Source organism: Nicotiana tomentosiformis, chromosome 10 (genome assembly GCF_000390325.3).
Source record: "Nicotiana tomentosiformis chromosome 10, ASM39032v3, whole genome shotgun sequence".
NCBI lineage: Eukaryota > Viridiplantae > Streptophyta > Magnoliopsida > Solanales > Solanaceae > Nicotiana > Nicotiana tomentosiformis.
The window spans coordinates 49,241,745-49,264,173 of NC_090821.1; the positions used below are offsets into that span (position 1 = coordinate 49,241,745).

Genomic DNA, 22,429 nt, shown 5'->3' on the forward strand with positions numbered 1-22,429 from the left:
TAATGTCATTGTGCATATACTTTAGCTACTATATAACGAAATTTATAGAACTTACTTTGCCACATCTGGCCCTGTTTGATACTTTAGTGACTTTGAGTAATTGCTCTTTTATAAAACTTGAATAAATTACTTCCTGTAAACTCAGAAATTTCCAAGATTCTACAATCAAACAGCATTATTTCATGTATTTCTTCATCTGGCATGCTAGATTAAGACTGTTCACAAATTCATTGATAGACTTATCCGAGCTACCACCTCCACTAATTGCTTTCTTAGCCAAGTTCTTCCATTCTCTAGCATTTCTCCTAATCTCATAACTCCTCTCCCCTCCCATTACTTCTTTTAAACAAAACAATAGCTCTTCTTTTCTAACAATCCCAAACTTATCCAACTTAGGCCTCACACCAATTTTCCAAATCTCATCTATAAATTTAGCATCTGTCATTTGGTCAGACCATTGTGGCATTGCCAACATCGGCACGCCAAGGCTCAGTCCTTCAAGTGTCGAATTCCATCCACAATGAGTCACGAAGCAACCAATGGCTTGATTTGCTAGTGTTTCTAACTGATTGCACCATGACACAATTAACCCTTTTCCATTTGTGGATTCTATAAATCTTTTAGGCAATTTGCATTTTTCGGTTTCCCTTACAACCCAAAGGTAACTCATGTTGCTGTCTATTAAAGCATATGTCATTTCTTCCATTTGTTTTGGTGTGAGTGATACCATGCTACCAAAAGAAATGTAGATTACTGATTTACTTGGCTTTGTTTTTAGCCATTTGAGGCATTCTTCACTAAGGGGTTCCCATAGACTTGCTCCATACCCTTTGTCACCTTCTATTCTGCCATCTAAATAGGATGATGGCACCATTGGTCCAATTAACCTTGCTGGCCAAATCTCTGAAACTTCTCTTGCTATCTGAAAAATAAAAGTTTTAAGTAACATCATCAAATACATTCTTTCCTACTTTTTCACTTCTTTTAATTAGACAATTTACTAAAGCCAAAGTATTCTTTTTACCATGGCTTACTTGTTCTTCATCTTACTATTCTAAAAAGAATTCAACGTTTGAACTTGATAGCATTCGTGTTATTTCCGCTAAGTGGCCACTTTTGTGGTATTAATTCAAAATTTTGGTCAACATCACGATCTGTATTTTATACTTCAAACCAGATGGCCACTTTCAAACTTCAAACAATTGGTCTAATTCTGAAAAAGTCTATAACTTCTAAATACAAGCTCACAAATGTGGCTATTTGTGCAAATTAGCATTTCGTGACCAGAGGCAAATGCAATGTATCGGCAGCGGGTTTAACTGAACCAATACTTTCGAAGCAGAGCATAATATTAATTTGTCAAAATTCACTAACATTGCAATGAATAACAACATGAACCCATAACTTAAAAAAGACATTGGGTTAAATTCTAAAGCCTTAAAAATAGAACCCATAAAACTTAAATCCTAAATCCAGCCTTTGTTGGTAACATTCTTCATTTGGTTTCTAAATCTACATAAGTACTTACACTAAATTATTTATATACATATGTACAAGATTTATTAATTTGATCATTATAAAAAGAATTAGGTGTAGAGAATATACGAAAAACTAAATGGCCCATAAAAGATCATAAAGTAAAAAAGGAACGAGACCAAGTATTGACATGCAACAAAATGTATGATGCCCCCACCGGCCACCCATTAATGAAGTAGTGCTAGGACATAGTGATATTATTGAAGACGTACCTCTCCTTCTAGTTCTTGAAAGGAGTTATCAAAAATCCAATCAGCATTTTCCACATTGGAGAATTGACTCATTTTCATGGCTAAGTAAGCAGGGTAACTTTCAGGCTCCCTAATAAATCCAGGAACATCAATTGGATACAAACAAGGCAAACCAGGCAATAACAAAGGCTCATTTTCTTCAATCTTCGCCGGCAATGAAAATGTTTTATAATGAATGTGAGCAAAAACTGCACAAACCGTGGCTGAATTTGTAAAAAACGCAGCTCCGTCAATCCCATGTTTTTTAGCCACATCAAGAGCCCATGGTAAAAACGAATCATAAACAATGCAACTTATCGGATGTGTCGAATTCTTGTTATTTGTCACTAGTTCTGATAGAGTTGTTGAGCCATTTTCTTTGAATGATTTGAGATATACATCTGCTTTTTGGGCTTGGGAAAAACCACTTTCATCAAATCCATCAGAAATTGCTTCAACTGAAATGTTGGGTGAATTAATAGACTTGACTGTGTATTTAGTAGTGGCTAAAGTTGCTTTTACACCTTTGGAGGATAAGCGTTTTGCAAATTGGAGAAGTGGGTTAATGTGACCTTGGCTTGGGTAAGGTACAAATATGACATGAGGCTCATTTCTTTTGCCTACCATTTTGGTTTGTGAGAAAGATCAAAGAAAATTTAACTCTTACAACTTTGTTCTATTGTGAGGTGTGTGTGTGTGTGTGTATTTGAAAGAAAATCATGAAATGTAACCAAGATTTATAGGCTGCGATAATATGTTCGCATGAGGTCACTGTTTACATAAGGTTAATGACGTTTGCAAATCACACGTATTGATTTTGGGCCATAAAGGGTTGGTATTTATTTCGATTGAAGTTATTTTCTGGTCCTACACAAATTCTAAAAGAGTGAAATAGGGTCCCACCATCCATCAATTGCATGAACTAATAGTTCAGCATTTTTATCAAAATTTCAGCAGCAATTTGCTTCCACTTTTGCATGTCGATATCCTTACAAATCAACAGAGTGACGGATTATCTAGATCTTACTTCCGTTTAGTCATTAAACACCTGAGTTCTGGTTTGAGTTGCGTGTTTTATAGGTTCATTACTTTAATTATTATTTTAAAGACCGAACTAAAAGAGATCTAACTTTTAACTACTTAAATTGATTTGATATCAAATTGGGACTTGATGGTATATGGGCACATGCTTCTGACTTACCCAAAAATATGGCACATGTGAAACCTGAGTTAATGTTCGGAAGAAGATAAGATGGTTGGAAATTAATTTAAATGAACCAAAGTTTGGTACGAGCATCCTAATTCCTCACCATACCCTCTGTAATTAAGTATCAAGGAATTCGGACAAGACATAAAGTCTGTAATTTCTTTCAAAGACTTATGTTATATACTAGTTACTTTTCACTTGCGTTGCACTTGTATGCCGAGTCATATAGTATATAATTTTATAAAGTAATATTAATATTATTAGAAAAGTTTTGAATAAATAATTATACATAAAAAATAACGTACAAGGTTCTATGAATATTTAATGTGGATCATCGTATGGTGGCTTGTTACTTGAAGTCAAGATAATTGGATATCGTCTGAACCTACAAAGATAAATAATCAGAGTTTAATTAGATATATGTGTTTTGCTTATTTTGATTTTATGAGATACAAACATGTAATGAAGCGTATATATCGCCTAATACTTTCTTATAGATAATATTGCTGGTTTATGTTCCTTTCATTTGTTTCGGTTGCTCTGTCATGACCAAGACTCTTGTTATCGATATTAATATCCCTCCTAAAAGTATAAGTTAGCCACATGAGAAAACGTATTGCGAAATTCGCTAACTAATATATTTCACTTCACCTATAAATACCTTCTTGAGCTTTATATACAAAATTAAGAATTATTTGACAATTGACAGAGATATACTACATAATACTAGTCAAGGTACGTGTTCCAACTGTTAACCTTCGAAATCATGAGAATTGACATATCTTTCTAAAGTTTATAATTTCTTCATTACCTTTTTGTGATTTGCATATTTTCATTCCTGGGCATATTTAATACTAATGATTATTTTGACTTCACTTCTTCACGTGAACAAATGCACGGAAAAAATCTTGTAGAAGTCATATTCATCTCTCTTTTTTATTCTCTAGAATAGATCCAATGAAAGAACTTAAACTAACAACAACAACATATATAGTATTATCCTACATCGTGGGGTTTGGGGAGGGTAGTGTGTACGCAGACCTTACCCCTACCTTGTGAGGATGGAGAGGTTGTTTCCAATAGATCCTCGGCTCAGGAAAGTATAAGCACCACATTAATGAAAATATAGACAAGAAGGGACAGTACCAAAAAGTCATATAAAAATAGAATAAAAACAACAAGATAGTAATGTGATCAACAATGAAAGAAAATAATGGTTAGTCATAAAAACCTACTACCAATAGAAAGTAAGACTGCGTACCAATACTATTGTTATAAACACTCTAGACTACCTACTCTACTACCCTAATCATCGACCTCCATACCTTCCTATCAAGGGTCATGTCCTCGGTCAGCTGAAGTTGTGCCATGTCTTGCCTAATCACCTCTCCCCACCTCTTCTTTGGACTACCTCTACCTCTCTGTAGGCCCTCCAATGTCAACCTCTCACACCTCCTCACTGGAGTGTCTGTGCTCCTCCTCCTCACATGACCAAACCACCTAAGTCGCGCTTCCCGCATCTTGTCCTCAATAGGGGCCACACCCACCTTGTCGCGAATAATCTCATTTCTGATCCTATCTAACCTGGTGTGACCGCACATCCATCTCAACATCCTCATCTCTTCTACCTTCATCTTCTAGACATGAGCGATCTTTACTGGCCAACACTCAGCTTCATGCAACATTATTGGTCTGACCACCACTCTGTAGAACTTAACCTTAATTTTCGGTGGCACCTTCTTGTCACACAAAACACCGGAAGCGAGTCTCCATTTCATATATCCCGCCATAATATGATGTGTGACATCTTCATCAATCTCCCCATCCCCCTAAATAATATACCCAAAGTACTTAAAACTCCTTCTTCTAGGGATGACCTGCGAGTCCAGCCTCACTTACCCTTCCCCTCCTTGAGTCTCGTCACTGAACTTACACTCCAAGTATTGTGTCTTGGTCCTGCTCAACTTGAAACCTTTAAATTTCAGGGTCTGCCTCCATAACTCTAACTGTGCATTCACACTGTCTCGCGTCTCGTCAATCAATACAATATCATCTGCAAATAGCATGCACCACGGCACCTCCCCTTAGATGTAGCTCGTCAGTACGTCCATCACCAGAGCAAACAAAAAAGGGTTGAGTGCCAACCCCTGATGCAACCCCATCATAACCGGAAAATGGTCTGAGTCCCCACCCACCGTCCTCACTCGAGTCTTTACTCCATTATACATTTCCTTAATCAACCTAACATAGGCAACAGATACACCTCTAGCCTCCAAACATCTCTACAAAACTTCTTTCGGGGCTTTATCGTACGCCTTTTCTAAGTCGATAAACACTATATTCAAGTCATTCTTTCTCTCCCTATACTACTTCATCAATCTACTAACAAGGTAGATGGCTTCTGTAGTCGAACGCCCCGGCATAAACCCAAACTGGTTCTCAAAAATAGACATACTCCTCCTCACCCTTAGCTCTACCACTCTCTCCCAGACTTTCATAGTATGGCTAAGGAGCTTGATACCCCGATAGTTATTGTAATTTTGGATATCATCCTTGTTCTTGTATACAGGAACCATCGTGCTTCACCTCCACTCTTCAAGCATCTTCTTCGTTCTAAACATGACATTAAATAACCTAGTGATCCACTCTATGCCTTTCTTGCCCGCACTCTTCCAAAACTCTACCGGAATTTCATCCGGCCCAGTCACTTTGCCCCTGCTCATCTTACGCATAGCCCCCTTAACTTCATCAACTCTAATCCGCCTACAATAACCATCACAATGACTCTCAAAGAGTTCTAAATCACCCAGTACAATACTCCTGCCCCCCTCCTCGTTTAAGAGACTATGGAAATAGGTCTGCCATCTCCGACGGATAAGCCCCTCATCCAACAAAACTCTACCTTCTTCGTCCTTGATGCACTTCACTTGGTCCAAGTCACGTGCCTTCCTTTCTCACGCCTTGGCTAACCTGAACAACTTTTTATCCCCACCTCGGCCCTCGAGTTCCTCATACAAACGACTAAAAGCTGCAGTCTTGGCCGCCGTAACTGCTAGCTTTGTCTCTTTCTTAGCCAACTTATAATGCTACCTATTCGCCCTCTTCTCCTCCTCGTCTACACTTTTCACTAGCTTCAGATACGCTGCTTTCTTGGTTTCTACTTTTTCCCGTACCTCTCCATTCCACCACCAGTTTCTCTTGTGACCACTAGAGTAACCCTTTGAGACTCCTAATACCTCTCTCACGGCTTCCCTAATGCGCTGCACAATCATGGTCCATATAGCGCTTGCATCCCTACTACTCATCCAAGCCACCATAGTCACTAGCTTGACCCCCAACTCCCACGCTTTAGCTTCCATCAAGGCTCCCCACTTTATCCTATGTTGTCTATACATCGCCCTCTTCCTCTTATTCCTCGTGATCTCAAGGTCCATGACCAGGAGCCTATGAAGGTCGAGAGGTTCTCACTCGGGATGACCTTGAGATCCTTGCAAAGACCTCTATCGTACTTCCTGCAGAGTAAATAATCAATCTGAGTCTCGGCCACCGAACTCCGGAAGGTGACCAAGTGCTCCCTCTTTTTCGGGAAACTCGAGTTTGCTATCACCAAATCAAATTCTCTAGCAAAGTCCAGCAGAGACGTTCCTCCTCCGTTTCTATCTCCAAAACCAAAGCCACCATGCATATCATCATACCCCTAAGACGTCGCTCTAATGTGGCAGTTGAAATCTCCTTCTATGAAAAGCTTCTCGATATGCGGGATACCATGCACCATCTCATCCAAATCCTCCCAGAAACGTCTTTTGACTTCCTCATTCAAGCCTGTTTAGGGTGCATACTCATTGATTGTGTTCAAAGTAAAACCTCCAACAACTAGTTTAATAGTCATCAGCCTGTCATTCACCTTTCTAACCTCCACCACTAGTTCACGGAGGTCCTTATCAACCAAGATACCTACCCCGTTCTTGCCTCCTACCCTCTCAGAATACCAAAGCTTGAAATTGCCCACATCCCGCACCTTATCTCCTACCCACCTAGTCTCTTGTACACAAGTTATATTAATCTTCCTTTTTTCGAGAATCTTCGCTAACTCTATAGATTTTCCAGTCAAAAATCCTATGTTCCAAGACCACACTCTCAGCCTTGTAGCTCCCTTAGCCCTCTTACCCCCGCACCCCCTCCCCCGTGCTGACTCCCCTGAGGACAAGACCTTACCCTACCATCGTTCACCAAAACCACTATAATCTAGGAGTCACTACGCAAGCACTATCCCGAAAACAAGCAACAAAAATAAAAGGAATTACTGAAATATAATATACTACTAAAGGTCGCAAAACAGGTGAAGAAATAAAATAAAGGAACTAACGGGAACTATAATCTACAACTAAAGATCAGAAAAGCAGGTGAAGAAATAAAATAAAAGAACTAACGGGGACTATAATCTACAACTAAAGGTCAGAAAAACAGGTGAAGAAATAAAACAAAAGAACTAAAGGAGCTATAATCTACAACTAAAGGATAGAAAAATAGGTGAAGAAATAAAATAAAGGAACTAAAGGAATTATAATCTATAACTAAAGGATAGAAAAATAGGTGAAGAAATACAATACAAGAGTTAAGGGGGCTATAATCTACAACTAAAGATCACAAAGAAAATGTGCAAAACTAGAACAGAACTACTAGGGGATATTTGAAATAAAGATGGAAACAGGTAGATAACAATATAAACAAGTAGGCAAAGCTATCACTAATGCAATTAATTTGACAATGCGGGCAAATACTAACTAAAGATTCAAGAACAAAATAGGCAGGCAAGGAGATACAATTACGCTAAAATATCGAACTATTAAAATATCAAGACAAAAGAGGAACAATAGAATCTGGATTGCGGCTCCGAAGAACTGAGTTCAGAAATTCCGAACGAGAACTTATCGAATTCAGTTTTCAATCGACACCAATATGTACCTTCAGCTTCAAATATCTTAAGAATCAAACCTATTGAATCAGTTTTTAGTGATTCAATTTGTTCAAACAATCCCCGAATCGAAAGACCTAATTTCTTCGTGTTACCTAGTAATGTAAGTTAATCACCTCCTTTTAACACACAAGAAAAAAAAGTCCATAATCACAAACAATACAAATTTATGGACATGCAAAAAGAAAACTGCACTCTTATATCTTTTCTCAGCCATAAACAACTCCAAAATAATTCAACAAATTAATAAACACATATAGGCAGCATGCAAATGTAAAATTAGAAAACCATAGCTAGGAGGAATAAAAGAATATAAACAAAATTTCATTCACACCATAAGAATTGATAGCGTATAGTACAATAGAAATTTTTCAACACAAATTTGTGCAGATAAGAAACCGGGGCAGCATAAGCATGAATGCATGATTATTGAAATGATTAATTCTGTATATCACGTTAGTCGTGAAATCATAACATTCAAACAGATGTGGCTTTTTTTCTTAAAGCTAAGGTTAGTAATAATAAGAATATTATAGAATTGTTTAGAGAATTTCTTCGTAAAAAGATGTGTCTTTTGATTTAAGAGCCACCAGTGTTTAAGGCACAATTGATAATTCAGAAAATTCAGTTACAAAGAAGGGATATAACACTTGTAGTTACTCTGTAAAAGAACACAACTTTTAGGGGAGGCACTTTAAATTAGATTTTCTTCCTTTTATTTAAATATTATTATTTTTTCAGTGTTTATTACTACTGAAATCAATATGTAAAGAATCAAATTTACACCACGCCATGTCAGCACACTCCGTTTCGGAAAAGTCACCTTAACATGTTCGTAAAAGTCCAAAAGTCACGTTCTTTAATTTAAATATTAGTATTAAATAACTAAATAAAGTATATTTCAATTATTTTAGAAGGTTATTTTAGTAATTCAACTTTTAACTTTTGGGATTCCACCTTTATAATAATATAGATATATAGATATAGATGTTGATAGTATTGATTTTTTTTAAAATCACCGCTATATAATTATGTTATAGCAGTGTTTACCCGTAAAATGGTACATTTGAATTTATACGTGGTTTCTAAACAAGTGAATTAATTCGATCCTGAAATAATAAAAGAATTGAAGAAATATGCAATACTTAGCCTTGAGATGAAGATGAAATAGCATAAACAGTAATTTCGGTAGCAAGGCTTCCGGGTACAACAGTAATGAAATCAAAAAGTAAGAAGATAAAATTGTATAGAGCTTTGAATAGATTATAGCGTAAGTTTGCCATAAAATCCGTGTCCTACAATGATAACAGAGCTCACTATTTATTGTTACATCTAGGGAACAAGGTCCTACGATCATACCCCTTTTTAATGTCAATTATGATGGTCATTGAAGAATGTGTAACGGCAGACATGAATGACAAATTCTTTGTAACGGGCAGTGTACTAAATGTTGTAGAATATTCTTCGTTAAATGCTATCGGGTGGCTGGCATTTATTGTATCTTTATGAGCATCATTTCTTCCGGTAACAAATGGAACAGTTGTCTTCGGTTTTAGCTATCCTCTGCCTTCGGCTCCACGTGTCACTCTCTTATGCAATTACTTAGCATCTGCATATTTTACCCTATATAAATAGTCACCATGCTTTCCGGTGACATAACTTTGTGTCACCGGAAAGTTGGTACAAATATTCTTTTTGGCGGGAATTTCTCTGACCCCCTCTGAAAAGCTTCTGACGGTTGATTAGACGCACATTTCTCCGTATTTAATGTCCCAAACACACGTCATCCCACGATTCAGCATAACCTTTGCCCGTTATCGAGGCAATTATGGCCACGAATTTAGCCGCCTAAACCTTTACTTATACGCATCATTCTCTTTTATTCACACCCCATAATTCTCCGAACTCTCTCAAACTCTCTTCATTCAATTTGTACTATGTTCTTCAACCTTTCTTTAACTCTCCTCTTACGAGAAAAGCTTTTCCTTCTTCTAAAACATATAATGGCTTCTTCTTCAAAAAATATCAGTTCCTCAAAGAACAAAAACAAAGCCGATGAAGTCGCTCCTCCTACTGTGAGCACCATTATCCCTAGAAGTCTTGTCACAACTAAAGACTTCGAAGAGAAATTTCCTTTGGTTAGCCCTCGTACATGGGCCGTTATTAGATATCCTTCTTCCATCCGTCCTTTCAGCATTCCTGCTATGAAGGAAGATTGTCGTTGCCATAATTTAGACATTATCGCTCCTGATCTGGCGGAGTGAGTAACCTTACCTAAGAAGGGTTTTACATACTTTTATACGTATCCCTTCACTTTGGGGACATTTTTTCTGAGCGGAGAGCTTGACTCTGTTATTGAGGAGTTTTGCCTCCACTACCAAGTATGTTTCATACAAGTGAGTCTTGTGTAGAGGACGATTGCTTTCCTTCAGCGCATGTGCCAGGAAACAAGTGAGGAGTTAACCCTAGCCCGCGTGATAAACCTTTATTCCCCCAAGATCTTCTGTAGGGGGGGTGATCAACTTCAGCAAGCGAGGCCACCATGCACTGTTATCCATCATGGATGATGATAACGATTGTGGGTGGATGAAACGGTTTGTTTCAGTTGCCACCGGTGATGTCATCCCGGCCTCGGCTCCCTCCTTTCCATAATTGTGGAACTGCACTCGTAAGTATACCGTTTATTTCTACTCTTGTTTAAAGATCCTTCCTCGTCATTATTAACTCTTCTTTATTTACCTACCTTAGTGACTCGGTGGGTTCCCCCAAGGGTTGAGGGCTTAGACCAATGGGTTTAGAAAATTTTGGACGTTACTACGCCCGAAACTCATTCGTGGAAAGAGTTGTCCCTGAAATATGGGTGGAAGGTCAAATATCATGGTAAGTTAAACTCATTTTGTCCTTACCTTTTCTTATGAGAAAGTTGTCTGATTCTTCTCTCATGTTGAATATAGGTCTACCCCAAGGCTCAGTTGTCGTCCCCAAAGAAGATGTTTTGGTTGATCCTGCTGATGCGGCAAGGCTGATGCTGAAAGCTTTTTCATAAGCAAGCGTCTCTGGGCCTGCTTTTGGTGTAAGTGTTTCTTCTCGTAGTCCCCAGCCGAAGAACAAGCATTCAAAAAGAAGGCGTTCCTCTGCGGCCGGGGGAAAGAATAAAAAGGCGAAGAATGCCGCCCCCGAGTCATCTATGGAAGTTGTGGTGACGAGCCTTCTGTCGGTTCGGCCATAGTTACCGTGATGATTGATGATGATGGAGACGCTAGTGAGGAGGGAGCTTTTCTACATAGAAGACGACGACCTTTCTCAACTCAACAGACTGCTCAATCTGTTGAGTTAGTTACACCAACCGAGGATGATGTCTCGGCGCTTTGGGGGGAGTATGAAATGGTGGAAAATGCTAACTCTCGTTCCCAGATCCCAGTCGTTGCGCCCGGTACTGTGGAGTTGAGTACCAGATCCCTGTCGTCTTCGGTTGATGAGCAACCAACAACCAGTACTGCATTTGTCGCAGCTGGTTCTCACCCTTCAACACCATCAGCTTCATCTCCATATTCACCAACTCTCCACCAGCAACTGCTACATCATCTCCATCGGTCGCATCTATTCGAGAAGAGGATGTTCCTCTCCCCCAGTCCCCAGTTCATGGGAATTTGGGGCAAAATTATGCTGCCCCCTCAGAAGATCCGCAAAGGAGGAGGAGCATTACTCTCTCGGTCTCCACCGGATGCGATTTGCTATCCTGGCCGGTGGAATTTGCTAACTATCTGAAGCCTTTGGCTTCAGAAAAAGATTGGAAAAAGATACAGGCTCTCTCGGGAGAATGCTTGTTGAACAATGCCATGCACAACGCAGCATCGGTACATTCTTTATTTCTTTTGTCACTTCTCTTGTCTGAATAAATATCCTAAGTTTCGTTGGAGGTTGATTCGAGAAAAAGAAGAACTTACCTCTGAATGGGATCAACTTTTGGCCGAGCGGGATCAAACTGTTTCTTGCCTCTCAGAATTGGAAGCCAAAGTTGTTGAGGTTGTTATGTTGGAGACTCGTTTCAGCAAAGCGAGCAAGAAGTGGAAACCCTTAGCTAGGAGATTTCTGTGCTGAGGGTTCAATTTGAAGAGGCCAAGGTCAAATGGGCTGAAGTTCATAGTGTCGTTCTTGCTGCATCCGATCGCGAGGCCGCCTCCCCTGAGAGATTGACCAACCTAGAGGCAGCCTTGAACTCCAAAACTGAAGAGCTTGCTGCTGCGGGGGTGAAATATGCCCAATTGTAGGAGAAGTATAAGAATACCATTGAGCGTAATAAACTTTTCAGCTCTACTGTCCGCGAACTCGACGTTAGCCTTAAGTCCATTAGATTCACCCAGGAAAATCTTTATGCTGAGGTTAAACAACTTAAATAGGAACTCAAGCGCCGAGCAGCTTCCCTCGTTGTTGAGAAAACTTATGTTATGTACAGCATGAGAAGATAAACCTTGGAAGAGGCTAAAGCGGGTATCATTAACTTTGATGCTGAAATCGCTAAAGCCCGTGAGATAGAGTGATTAGCTACTAAAAGAGGTCTCCTGAAAGGTCCTGATGCTTCCGGTTCTTCTGGTTCCGGTTCCGAAACCTCAGGGGGCGTGGACACTTCTCTTCCTCTAGGTTCCGGAGATGCAACAGTTTAGCTTTTCCTTTCTCTTCCCAACTTTTGTACCTGTGCCGTTTTGGCACATTTATTATGAATAAAAACATCTTTTACTCAAGTATTGCATGAGTCTTTCTGCGTTCTTTTGTCTGAACATTTATGCAAGTTTTAATCTTTGCATTCTTTCTTGCTTAAGTGTTTTGTGCAAGCTTTACTGTTTGCATCTAATTATGTAAGGCCTTGGGTGTATTTTCCCCAAAAGTATTTGGATTTCGGGCACAAGTTCTTCTGAAATCAACCCTTTATTGTGAGGGTTTTTATCAGAGATGGCCCCTCTTATGTTTACGGTGCCCTTGCAGAGGACGTCGCTTGTTCATTACGACATTAGCATTTGAAGTACTTGTTTAACTTTCAAATGATAAAATCGATTCATCGTTTAGACAAGAAACAAGATAGAAATAAAAGCACTTTACTTTATTCCTTACATTTTCAAAAAGTGCATAAGCATCCGTTATGCTAAAACAAAATTACCATTTCTTGTGGCTAGCTTATACAACTTGTTTCTACGGGGATGGTTACGCAGTCCCCGGTCCCGATGACATAATTATGTTTCCAGTTTTCGTATTCCGGTCTATCTGGCAGTCATTGTTGCCATATCCTCATATCATTCCCCCCAGTGTTCGAATGTGAAGAAATTGAATTGGAACACTGGAAGTTTTGCACCTTCGAGGATTCCACTAATGAATTGCTAGATAATCTTCAATTCGGTAAGAAACTTCGCTTCCCCTTAGGAATTTATGCTATCGAGCCAAAGACTATCTAACAATCCTCTAGTGGTTGCACTTGTAAATGGTTGGGTAACCTTTGCTTGATAGCAAACTCAATTTTTCGATGGGAATTTTGCTATCGAGCCAAATATTATCTAACTGCTTCGGAGTGGTTCTTTTCTTGTGTGCCTTGCTGTTAAAGGTCTTATTACTGCTATTGAAACCTTCTTCGTAGTATGCTTTCCGTTGCTGCCTTATTCAAAACCTTACCAGAAAAACCTAATTGGGACAAAAACTGGACGAAGGGAAAAAGAGTGCAGCACATACTTTCAGTACAAGTGATGTTCGTCGGCAATAATATCTCTTGAAAAGTGCCACATTCCAGTTGCTCGGCAACTTTTCTCCATCCCGATGCTCCAACTCGTATGAACCTTTCCTAGTGATAGCTGAAACCCGGTAGGGGCCTTCCCAGGTTAGACCTAACTTCCATGTGTTGAGTTCTCGGGTGTTCTGAGTTACTTTCCTTAGAACCAAGTCTCCCTAAATTGAAATAACGGAGGTTGGCTCTTCAATTAAAATACCTTTCCATTCTCTATTTTTGGGCTGCCATTCTTATATGCGCCAAGTCCCTGCGATCATCAAGTAGCTCCAAGTTGACTAATATCGCTTCGTTGTTCGTCTCTTCACTTGCCTGGAAATATCTCAATGTAGACTCTCCTACTTCCACTGGGATTAAGGCTTCTGCTCCGTACATAAGGTAGAAAGGAGTTTCTCCTGTGCTTGATTTGGCCATTGTTTGGTACGCCCATAGCACTCCAGGCATTTCCTCATGCTATTTACCTTTAGCCGCTTCTAACCTCTTCTTGAGATTTTGTATAATTACTTTGTTCGTTGATTCTGCTTGATCATTTGCGCTCGGATGATAGGGCAAAGATATGATTCTTTTGATTTTCAAGTCTTCAAGGATTTTTGTGATCTTTGCGCCTATAAACTGTGGTCCGTTATCACAGGCTATGTCTTTTGGTATTCCAAATCTATAAATTATGTTCTCCCACAAGAAATCCACCATTTCACGTTCGCCGATCTTCTAATAAGGACCGTTTCAACCCATTTAGAAAAATAGTCAGTTAAAATTAAAAGAAATCTTACCTTACCAGGGGCTGGCGGCAGTGGTCCGACAATATCCATTCCCCACTTCATGAATGGCCATGGAGATAGAATTGAATGTAATGGTTCTGCTGGTTGATGTACCGGTGGTGCGTAGCGTTGGCACTTATCGCATTTTTGCACGAAAGTTTTGGCATCTTGTTCCATTCGGGGCCAATAATATCTTGCCCTTACCAGTTTTAGTACTACAGAATCTGCGCCCGAATGATTTCCATATATCCCTTTGTGGACTTCTCGCATAATATAATTAGCTTTAGACGCTCCCAAGAATTGGGCCAGCGGGCCTTGGAAAGATTTCCTATACAGTTGGCCTCCTTTGAAGTTATATGGTACTGCTTTGGCGCGCAGTGCCTGAGACGCCTTGGAGTCTTCGGGAAACTTCCCATGCTAGAGATAATCGATGATCTCATTCCTCCAGTCCCAGACCAAATTAATAGTATTTATCTCGGAGTAGCTATCTGCGTCCAGAACTGAGTGCATGAGCTGTACTACCATCGTGGAATTTGATCCCTTCATTTCTGTTGATGAACCGAGGTTAGCTAATGTATCTGCTTCTGCATTTTCTTCCCTCGAGATATGATTTATCGACCACTCCCAGAATCGATCAAGCAAAGCCTGGACCTTCACTACGTATTGTTGCATGCATTCCTCTTTGGTTTAGAAGATCCCATAGACCTGATTTACCACCAGCTAGGAGTCTCATTTGATTTCTATGACCTCGGAATCTAGTCCACGGGCCAGTTTGAGTCCTGCAATCAAAGCTTCATACTCTATGTCATTGTTAGTTAAAGGGACAGTTCTTATAGCCTGCCTTAGGGTTTCTCCTGAAGGCGTGGTTAATATTATGCCAAGCCCGGACCCCTTTATATTGGAAGCTCCATCCATAAATAAGGTCCGAACTCCTGATTCCGATTCTGACACCATCACTACTTCTTTGGTTGCAAGAGGCAGCAATCTCGGACTGAAATCGGTCACAAAGTCGGCCAAAACTTGTGACTTAATCGCAGTCTTAGGTTTATACTCTATGTTGAATTCACTAATTTCGATGGCCCATTTGGCCAATCTACCCGAGAGTTCGAGTTTGTGAAGGATATTCCGCAGGGGAAAGGTGGTCACCACAGCTATCAAGTGACATTGGAAGTAAGGCCTCAGCTTCTAAGCGACGACTACTAGAGCTAAGGCCAGCTTCTCCGAATGCGAGTAGCGAGTTTCTTCTTCTGCTAAAATTCTATGTTGCGACCAAACACACTCACGCAAGTATACGCGGTCGTCAAGTAATAAAGTGACTAAAAGTCGGATGTCGAACCCACGAGGACTTATGATTAACTATTAACTAAATTAGACTATCCCAATTATCTAAACAAGAATTAAATCTAAAAATATTTTATTCTAAACTAATTAAATAAGAAAAATATAAATAATAAACTTTGAACAGAGAAAGAGCAGATTTTAATGATATCAATGTAATGAAAACGATCTAGGGTTATGGGCTATCTAACAATCCTATTGTATTCTTCAATTGAATTGACCGACTAATTTATCTAGCTTATTGGTTGACAGGGTTAATGCTCATAAGAATCTGTCGAGTTCTTACTCGCCTATTCAAGCTAACCTAACGCCTATATGTCTATGGAGTTAGAATCAACAAGAACGCATTTATAATTCCTGTAAATCAACCAAGCAAGGCAATTAGGTATATGTCTATCCTAACTACGAATCCGTTCCCCGATGCCCGAGTTCAAGAACTTGCCCTACTCAATCCTATATGCAATATAGAATTCCCACTTTCGAGTTCAATTCTAGATTCGTAGATAGTATTCAATTGGTGATCAAGCAATTAAATAATTAAGCGCAAGATTGAATAAATAAACTAATATGATAAATCAAGAAGTCAAAATCAATATCCGAATAACAATAGTCATGAAAGAACCACAACCCTAGAACGTGAAGTTTAGCTCCATATAGACATGGTAGCCAAACAACAAATCATATAAAGAAACATAAAAATTACTAAGTTTGGTAGGAGAAAGATGGAACTTGATGAATTCCGGCCTCCACAGCTTTGTCGTAGCTTTTTTCCCCCTTCCCAATATGTTAGATGACCTAAAAGAGGCATTTTTGGCTTATATATTGCGTACAAAAGTCGTGGGCCAAAGTTCTCCTATTTCTAATCCAAATCAGCTTCAGGGATTGATGCTAGGGTGGATGCGTCGCATCCACCTCGTCCTCCACTTCTCAGCTTCGCATGCTAGGGTGGATGCTTCGCATCCACCTCGTCCTCCACTTCTCAGCTTTGCCCAGGTGCGGATGCTAAGGCGGATGCTATGGGCCGACTTCACTGCTAAGAGTGTACGAAATCTGATCTTTTTCTAGATTGGATGCGACGCATCCAATCTCTCTTCCTCTACCTAGAGCACCTTTTCTTCATATTTTTGCACTCCATACACCCTAATTCACCCCACACAACTCAATTAGTCATAAAACCAATAATTAAACCATGTTGGGCATTTTAAAGATCAAATAACATCAAGAAGCGGTTAAAACATGGGTAAAGTAACATCAACACATATCGAAATATGCCAAACAACATTCTACTAACGTAATAAATGGGAGATTGCGTACCTTCGTCCTCATGTACTAAAATGTCGCTTACCGCTACCTCTGAGGCTGCTAGGTAGATTAACTGTGTTTCACCTTCCTTCGCTTGTGATAGTAATGGAGGGCTTGACAAGTACCTTTTGAAATCCCTCAAATCCTGATGGCATTATGGGGTCCATTCGAAGTTGTTTTTCTTTTTGAGCAGCACAAAGAAATGGTGGCATTTCTCCGATGATCGGGAAATAAATCTGCTCAAAACGGCCAATCTCCCTATGATTCTTTGAACTTCTTTCGCTCTTGATAGTTGGTCTGGGATGTCTTCGATGGATTTGATCTTATTAACTCATTAACTCGTGCTTGGCCATTGCATCAATCATTTGATCGATGTTTGGCAGTGGGAACGAGTCTTTTGGGCACGCCTTATTCAAGTCCTTATAATCTACACACATGTAAAATTTATTGTTCTTCTTAGGAACTAATACTACACTAGCTAGCCAATTCGGATACTTTACCTCTCGGATCGAACTGATATCAAGTAAGCAAATTACCTCTTCTTTGATGAATTTATTTCTGGCCTCCGCAATAGGGAATTTCTTTTGTCTTACCGGAGGGATGTTGGGATCTAATCTTAGCTTGTGTGCGGCCACTTCCGTTGGGATACCTGTCATATCCGCATGCGACCACACAAAATAATCGGCATTATACTTAAGAAATTCAATAAAGCCAGACCTGAGTTCGGGGTGCAATCCTGTCCCCAAGTGGAACTTCCTCACCAAGAACTTTTCAAACAATGCAACTTGCTCGAGCTCTTCCACTGTGGACTTTGTTGCATCCGTCTCTTCTGGTACCTGGAAGTATCTTGGCACCTGATAAGACTCCAACAACTCTCCCTCCTGATTAACTTCACTTAATTCGAGAGTGGGCGCCAGTTCCTGTAATTGCTTTGCCGCATGATCCTTCCCTGCGCTACTGGAGACCGAAATCGCATTCATCTCCCTTGCCGCCGCTTGGTCACCTTTTATCTATTTATTCCTTTGAGAGTTGGGAATTTCAAAAACTGATGATATGTTGATCTCATGCAACCACGGTCTTACCAGAATAATGTTATAACCCATATCACTATCCACAACTTCAAAAAGGGTTGTCTTTATCACCCCTTCAGCATTCGCGGGTAGCATGATCACTCCTCAGGTTGTCACGCTTACGAGGTTGAATTCAGCGAGGCGTTTTGTGGCCAGAATGATGCTTCCAGTAAGTTTGGCTTTCTCCAATACCCTCCATTGTATGATATTGGCCAAACATCCTGTATCTACCAGAACACGTTTGATTTTGAAATCTAGTACATTTAAAGAAATTACCTATGCGTCGTTGTACGGTAGCAACAGTCCATCTGCGTCCTCCTCCATGAAAGTGATGTTGTCTTTATCGACATCCCGGAGTCTATTGCTATGGGTTATTGATACCTTCGTCTTCTTTGGTGCCAAGAAGGTAACCTCATTTGATCTTGTCCCCCCCCTCCCCCCCCATGAAGATCATGTTGATCGTCTGGCGTGGGGGGTCTTCTCCTATTTTTGACTTCTCCGCGTTATCACGGTTGCGACCGTAATTGTTCTTGGCTTGGTTAGTTAAGAATTCCCTGAGATGGCCATTTTTTAGTAGTGTCGCCACCTCTTCACATAGATGTCGGCAGTCCCCAGTTCGATGGCCATTCGTCATGTGGTATTCGCTCCACAAAATAGGATCCCTCTGGTTGGAATCGAACCTCATCGGCTTTGGGAACCGTGCTTCTTTAATGTTCCTCATAGACGATATCAATTCCACTACATTGACATTGAAGTTGTATTTTGATAGCCTGGGATAAGAAGGATCCCGTGTACCTGATGTTTCTTTGTTCTGCAATGATCTATTGTTCGGACTGCGATTAGTTCTTATGTCGGTAACGAACTTGTCTGTCGACCGGAAACCTCTACCGCGTCCTTCGGCTCGTTCGTAAGGCAAAAACCAGCCCCTGGAAGATTGTCTACTTGTTTCGAAATCGTCTTTTGATTTTTATTTATTCTTATCTCGACCTTTTGCCGACGTCGGGAACCAATCTGATCATCTTCAATCCTTATCTTAGACTCGTACTGGTTGTGAACATCCGCCCAAGTCGTCGCTTGGAACTCAAGCAATCTTTCCTTTAATTTTTGGGAAGCATCAGAACTTCTCGGATTCAAACCCTTGGTGAATGCTTCAGCCGCCCATTCATCAAGAATAACCGAGAGCAACATCCTCTCCTTTTGGAATAGGGTGACGAATTCTCGTAGCAATTTAGACTCTCCTTGTGTAACTTCTGAATATGCGGCCTTTCGTACCTGCACCTTTCTAGCCCCGGCATGGGCCTTAAAAAAAGAATATGCAAACATCTCAAAGGAATCTATGGAATGCTCGGGCAACAGCGAATACCACGTCAATGCTCCCCTCGAAAGGATTTCTCCAAATTTCTTCTGCAAAACAAATTCAATCTCGTAGGGAGCTAAATCGTTCCCCTTCAACACCGTTGTATATGTGGTAATATGCTCTTGAGGGTTTGAAGTCCCATCATACTTCGGCACGTCAGGCATTTTAAACCGCTTTGGGATTAATTCTGGTGTCACGCTTGGTTTGTACGGCAACTGAGTATACTTCTTTGAGTCCGACCCTTTCAGCACCGGTGGTGCACTAGGGATTTGGTCCATGTGGGCATTCACTTCCCTCATAAACCATAAGAGTTCACTCTTGAAGGGATCGTTCTCGTTGTTATGATCGGACCCGCTCCCCCCCCGGCCCCATCGGAGCCAACCTCGCCCCTCGGGGTGTTGTTGTCGACACTCTGTGTTGTTTGATTCGCGGGAGCACCGGGAGGAACTGGACCTCGTCCATTCACATTATTGGAATCCCCCGACAATGCCTGCTTCAACTCTGTCATAACCATATCATATCATGTGAGATGTCTTAGAATGACCTTTTGTTGCTCATGCAGGACTCTTATCGCTTCAACAACATGCTCCTCTCCAGCATCATCGGGAGTCGCCTCCCGAACATGTCGCGGGTACCGCCTGCCGTGAACCGGCGTAGCATCGTTTTCCTTAATGCGGGTATCGCTGATTGAATCCTCATGCTGAGGTTGGTCACCTTAGGTCTCAAGATTATGTGTGTTGTTAACATCATTATTTGCCATGTTTGTGAATTTTTCCTAAGATAGATAATCAAAACACATTAGTAAAAGAGGCAAGGATTAACTTAATTACACAACTGTCTAGGCCCCACGGTAGGCGCCAAACTGTTTACCCATAAAATGGTACAGTTAAATTTATACGTGGTTTCTAGACAAGTGAATTAATTTGATCCTGAAATAATAAAAGAATTGAAGAAATATACAATAATTAGCCTTGATATGAAGATGAAATAGCAAAAACAGTAATTCTGGGAGCAAGGCTTCCGGGGACAACAGTAATGAAATCAAAAAGTAAGAAGATAAAATTATATAGAGCTTTGAATAGATTATAACGTAAGTTTGCCAGAAAATTCATTTCTTACAATGATAACAGAGCTCACTATTTATAGTTACATCTAGGGAACAAGGTCCTAGGATTATTTCCCTCTTTAATGTCAATTATGAGGGTCATTGAAGAATGTGTAACGGCAGGCATGAATGACAAATTCTTTGTAATGGGAAGTGTACTAATTAATGTAGAATATTCTTCATTAAATGTTACCAGGTGGCAGGCATTTATTGCATCTTTATGAGCATCCTCCTTTCGGTAACAAATGAAATAATTATCTTCGATTTTATCTATCCTCTGCCTTCGACTCCACGTATCACTCTCTTATGCAATTACTTAGCATCTGCATATTTTACCCTATACAAGCAAATTACTTATTATTTATTTTAAGTACTTAAGTTTTGTGGTGTCTACTGACTTTCTTACTTCAAAGATAATCTAATAGCTCTCATAATAATATTACCTTTTTTAATATAACTGTAACACCCTGAAAACATTTTGACGTATTTCAGTGTAAAGTCACGTAAATTTCGCAAGTGAATTCAAGGTTTCTTGGTGCCGGAGTAGGCTTACGTGTTTGAGGTTCGGACTTTTTGGGTTGAATAATGCACCGGAAAGTAAAGGAAAAATTTAGGCAAAAAAATGCGTTTCTACTGTCCATTATACGACCGCAGAAGTGAGCAGGAGAAGGGACAGTCTTGGGGAAATTATGCGGTCGACTATGCGACCGCATAACTGCTATGCGGTGCATTATGCGACTGCATAACAGTTATGCGGACCGCATAGTGACCGCATACACAGACAGATTTTTGATCGTTTTGGTCTGTAATTATGCGACCGATATGCGGTCTGCATATCCATTATGCGATCGCATATGCGACTGCAGAACCTGTTTCGTAGCTCCATTTTTGGGTTTTTACAATCCGACCCTACTTCGTTAAATACATGCAAAGGGTCATTTTTGAGCAAAACTTCTGATGTTTTAGAGAGAAGGGAGAGTGTTTTAGAGAGAGAGGAAACCCTAGGCTAATTATTCATCAAGTCTTGCTTAAATCTTGGAAGATTAATAAGGAAAACCTACAAGTTCTTTATCTAAGAGGTAAGGTTCCATACCCTAGTTTTTAATTTCGAATTTGGGAAGAAGATGGTTGATTAGGAGTATGATTCTTGGGTATAAGAATATTATTTATACATGTATGTACCAATAAGATTTGTGAAAATATTGTTGGGCTACAATAAGTAAAGATTGGGTAGATGAGTGAAGAAAATCTTGTAGGAGAACCTTGTGGTTAAATTTATACACTTAGTGTTTGATAAAATGCTCAAATGAGCTGAGACCGTGAATATCTTCCTAATTATGGTTCAATTTTGTTATGTCTCAAAATAGATCGGGATTGCTAAGAATTTCCTGATCATTCTAGAGTTAAGGAAGCTCGATTGAGGTATGTTGGCTAAACTTTCTCTCTTAGAATCGAATTTCATAATGTTCTCGTAAGATCAAGTATGATTGGCTCGAGATTCCTAACTTCTATATTCCGGGTTATTCCTAATAAACTTGTTTATTCTGAATAAGCCTTATGTCGAAAGATAGATGTTCAAAGTATGATTTGGGTATTAAAATGTTGTGTCTTTGAGTCATGTTTTAAATGAGAATTAGTATAACAATTGGGTGAGAAAAACTCGATATGTTTAAGACACATATCGTTGACATTAGTATACCTAAAGTCTTGATTGGAAGTGTCTTGTTGTTGATAATCTTTAAAGATGCTTGAAAATAAAATAAGTAGATTGAATAAATAGA

The 22,429-nt window shown here is 39.8% G+C and overlaps 2 protein-coding genes across 2 annotated transcripts; both read right to left on the reverse strand.

Annotated features, from left to right (window-relative positions):
* Window positions 1-91: 91 nt before the first annotated feature.
* LOC104087891 (UDP-glycosyltransferase 74B1) lies at window positions 92-2,486 on the reverse strand. Its single transcript, XM_009592457.4, has 2 exons — window positions 1,749-2,486; window positions 92-922 (listed from the first exon to the last, which is right to left on the reverse strand). Exons 1-2 carry the CDS (start codon window positions 2,391-2,393, stop codon window positions 176-178), a joined length of 1,392 nt encoding a protein of 463 aa, XP_009590752.1. The 5' UTR covers window positions 2,394-2,486; the 3' UTR covers window positions 92-175.
* A 3,069-nt stretch (window positions 2,487-5,555) lies between these two features.
* LOC138900141 (uncharacterized) lies at window positions 5,556-6,407 on the reverse strand. Its single transcript, XM_070186850.1, has 2 exons — window positions 6,064-6,407; window positions 5,556-5,736 (listed from the first exon to the last, which is right to left on the reverse strand). The coding sequence occupies exons 1-2, from the start codon at window positions 6,405-6,407 to the stop codon at window positions 5,556-5,558; spliced, it is 525 nt and encodes a 174-aa protein (XP_070042951.1).
* Window positions 6,408-22,429: the final 16,022 nt, after the last annotated feature.

Bases quoted from the DNA above. Each gene is read 5' to 3' on its own strand.
- LOC104087891 (XM_009592457.4), bottom strand. From the start codon at position 2,393: ATGGTAGGCAAAAGAAATGAGCCTCATGTCATATTTGTACCTTACCCA. The intron at 923-1,748 runs GTACGTCTTCAA...TTTATTTTTCAG, and splicing joins TTCAAGAACTAGAAGGAGAG to ATAGCAAGAGAAGTTTCAGA.
- LOC138900141 (XM_070186850.1), bottom strand. From the start codon at position 6,407: ATGGACCTTGAGATCACGAGGAATAAGAGGAAGAGGGCGATGTATAGA. The intron at 5,737-6,063 runs GTAGCATTATAA...TGGTTATTGTAG, and splicing joins GAGGAGAAGAGGGCGAATAG to GCGGATTAGAGTTGATGAAG.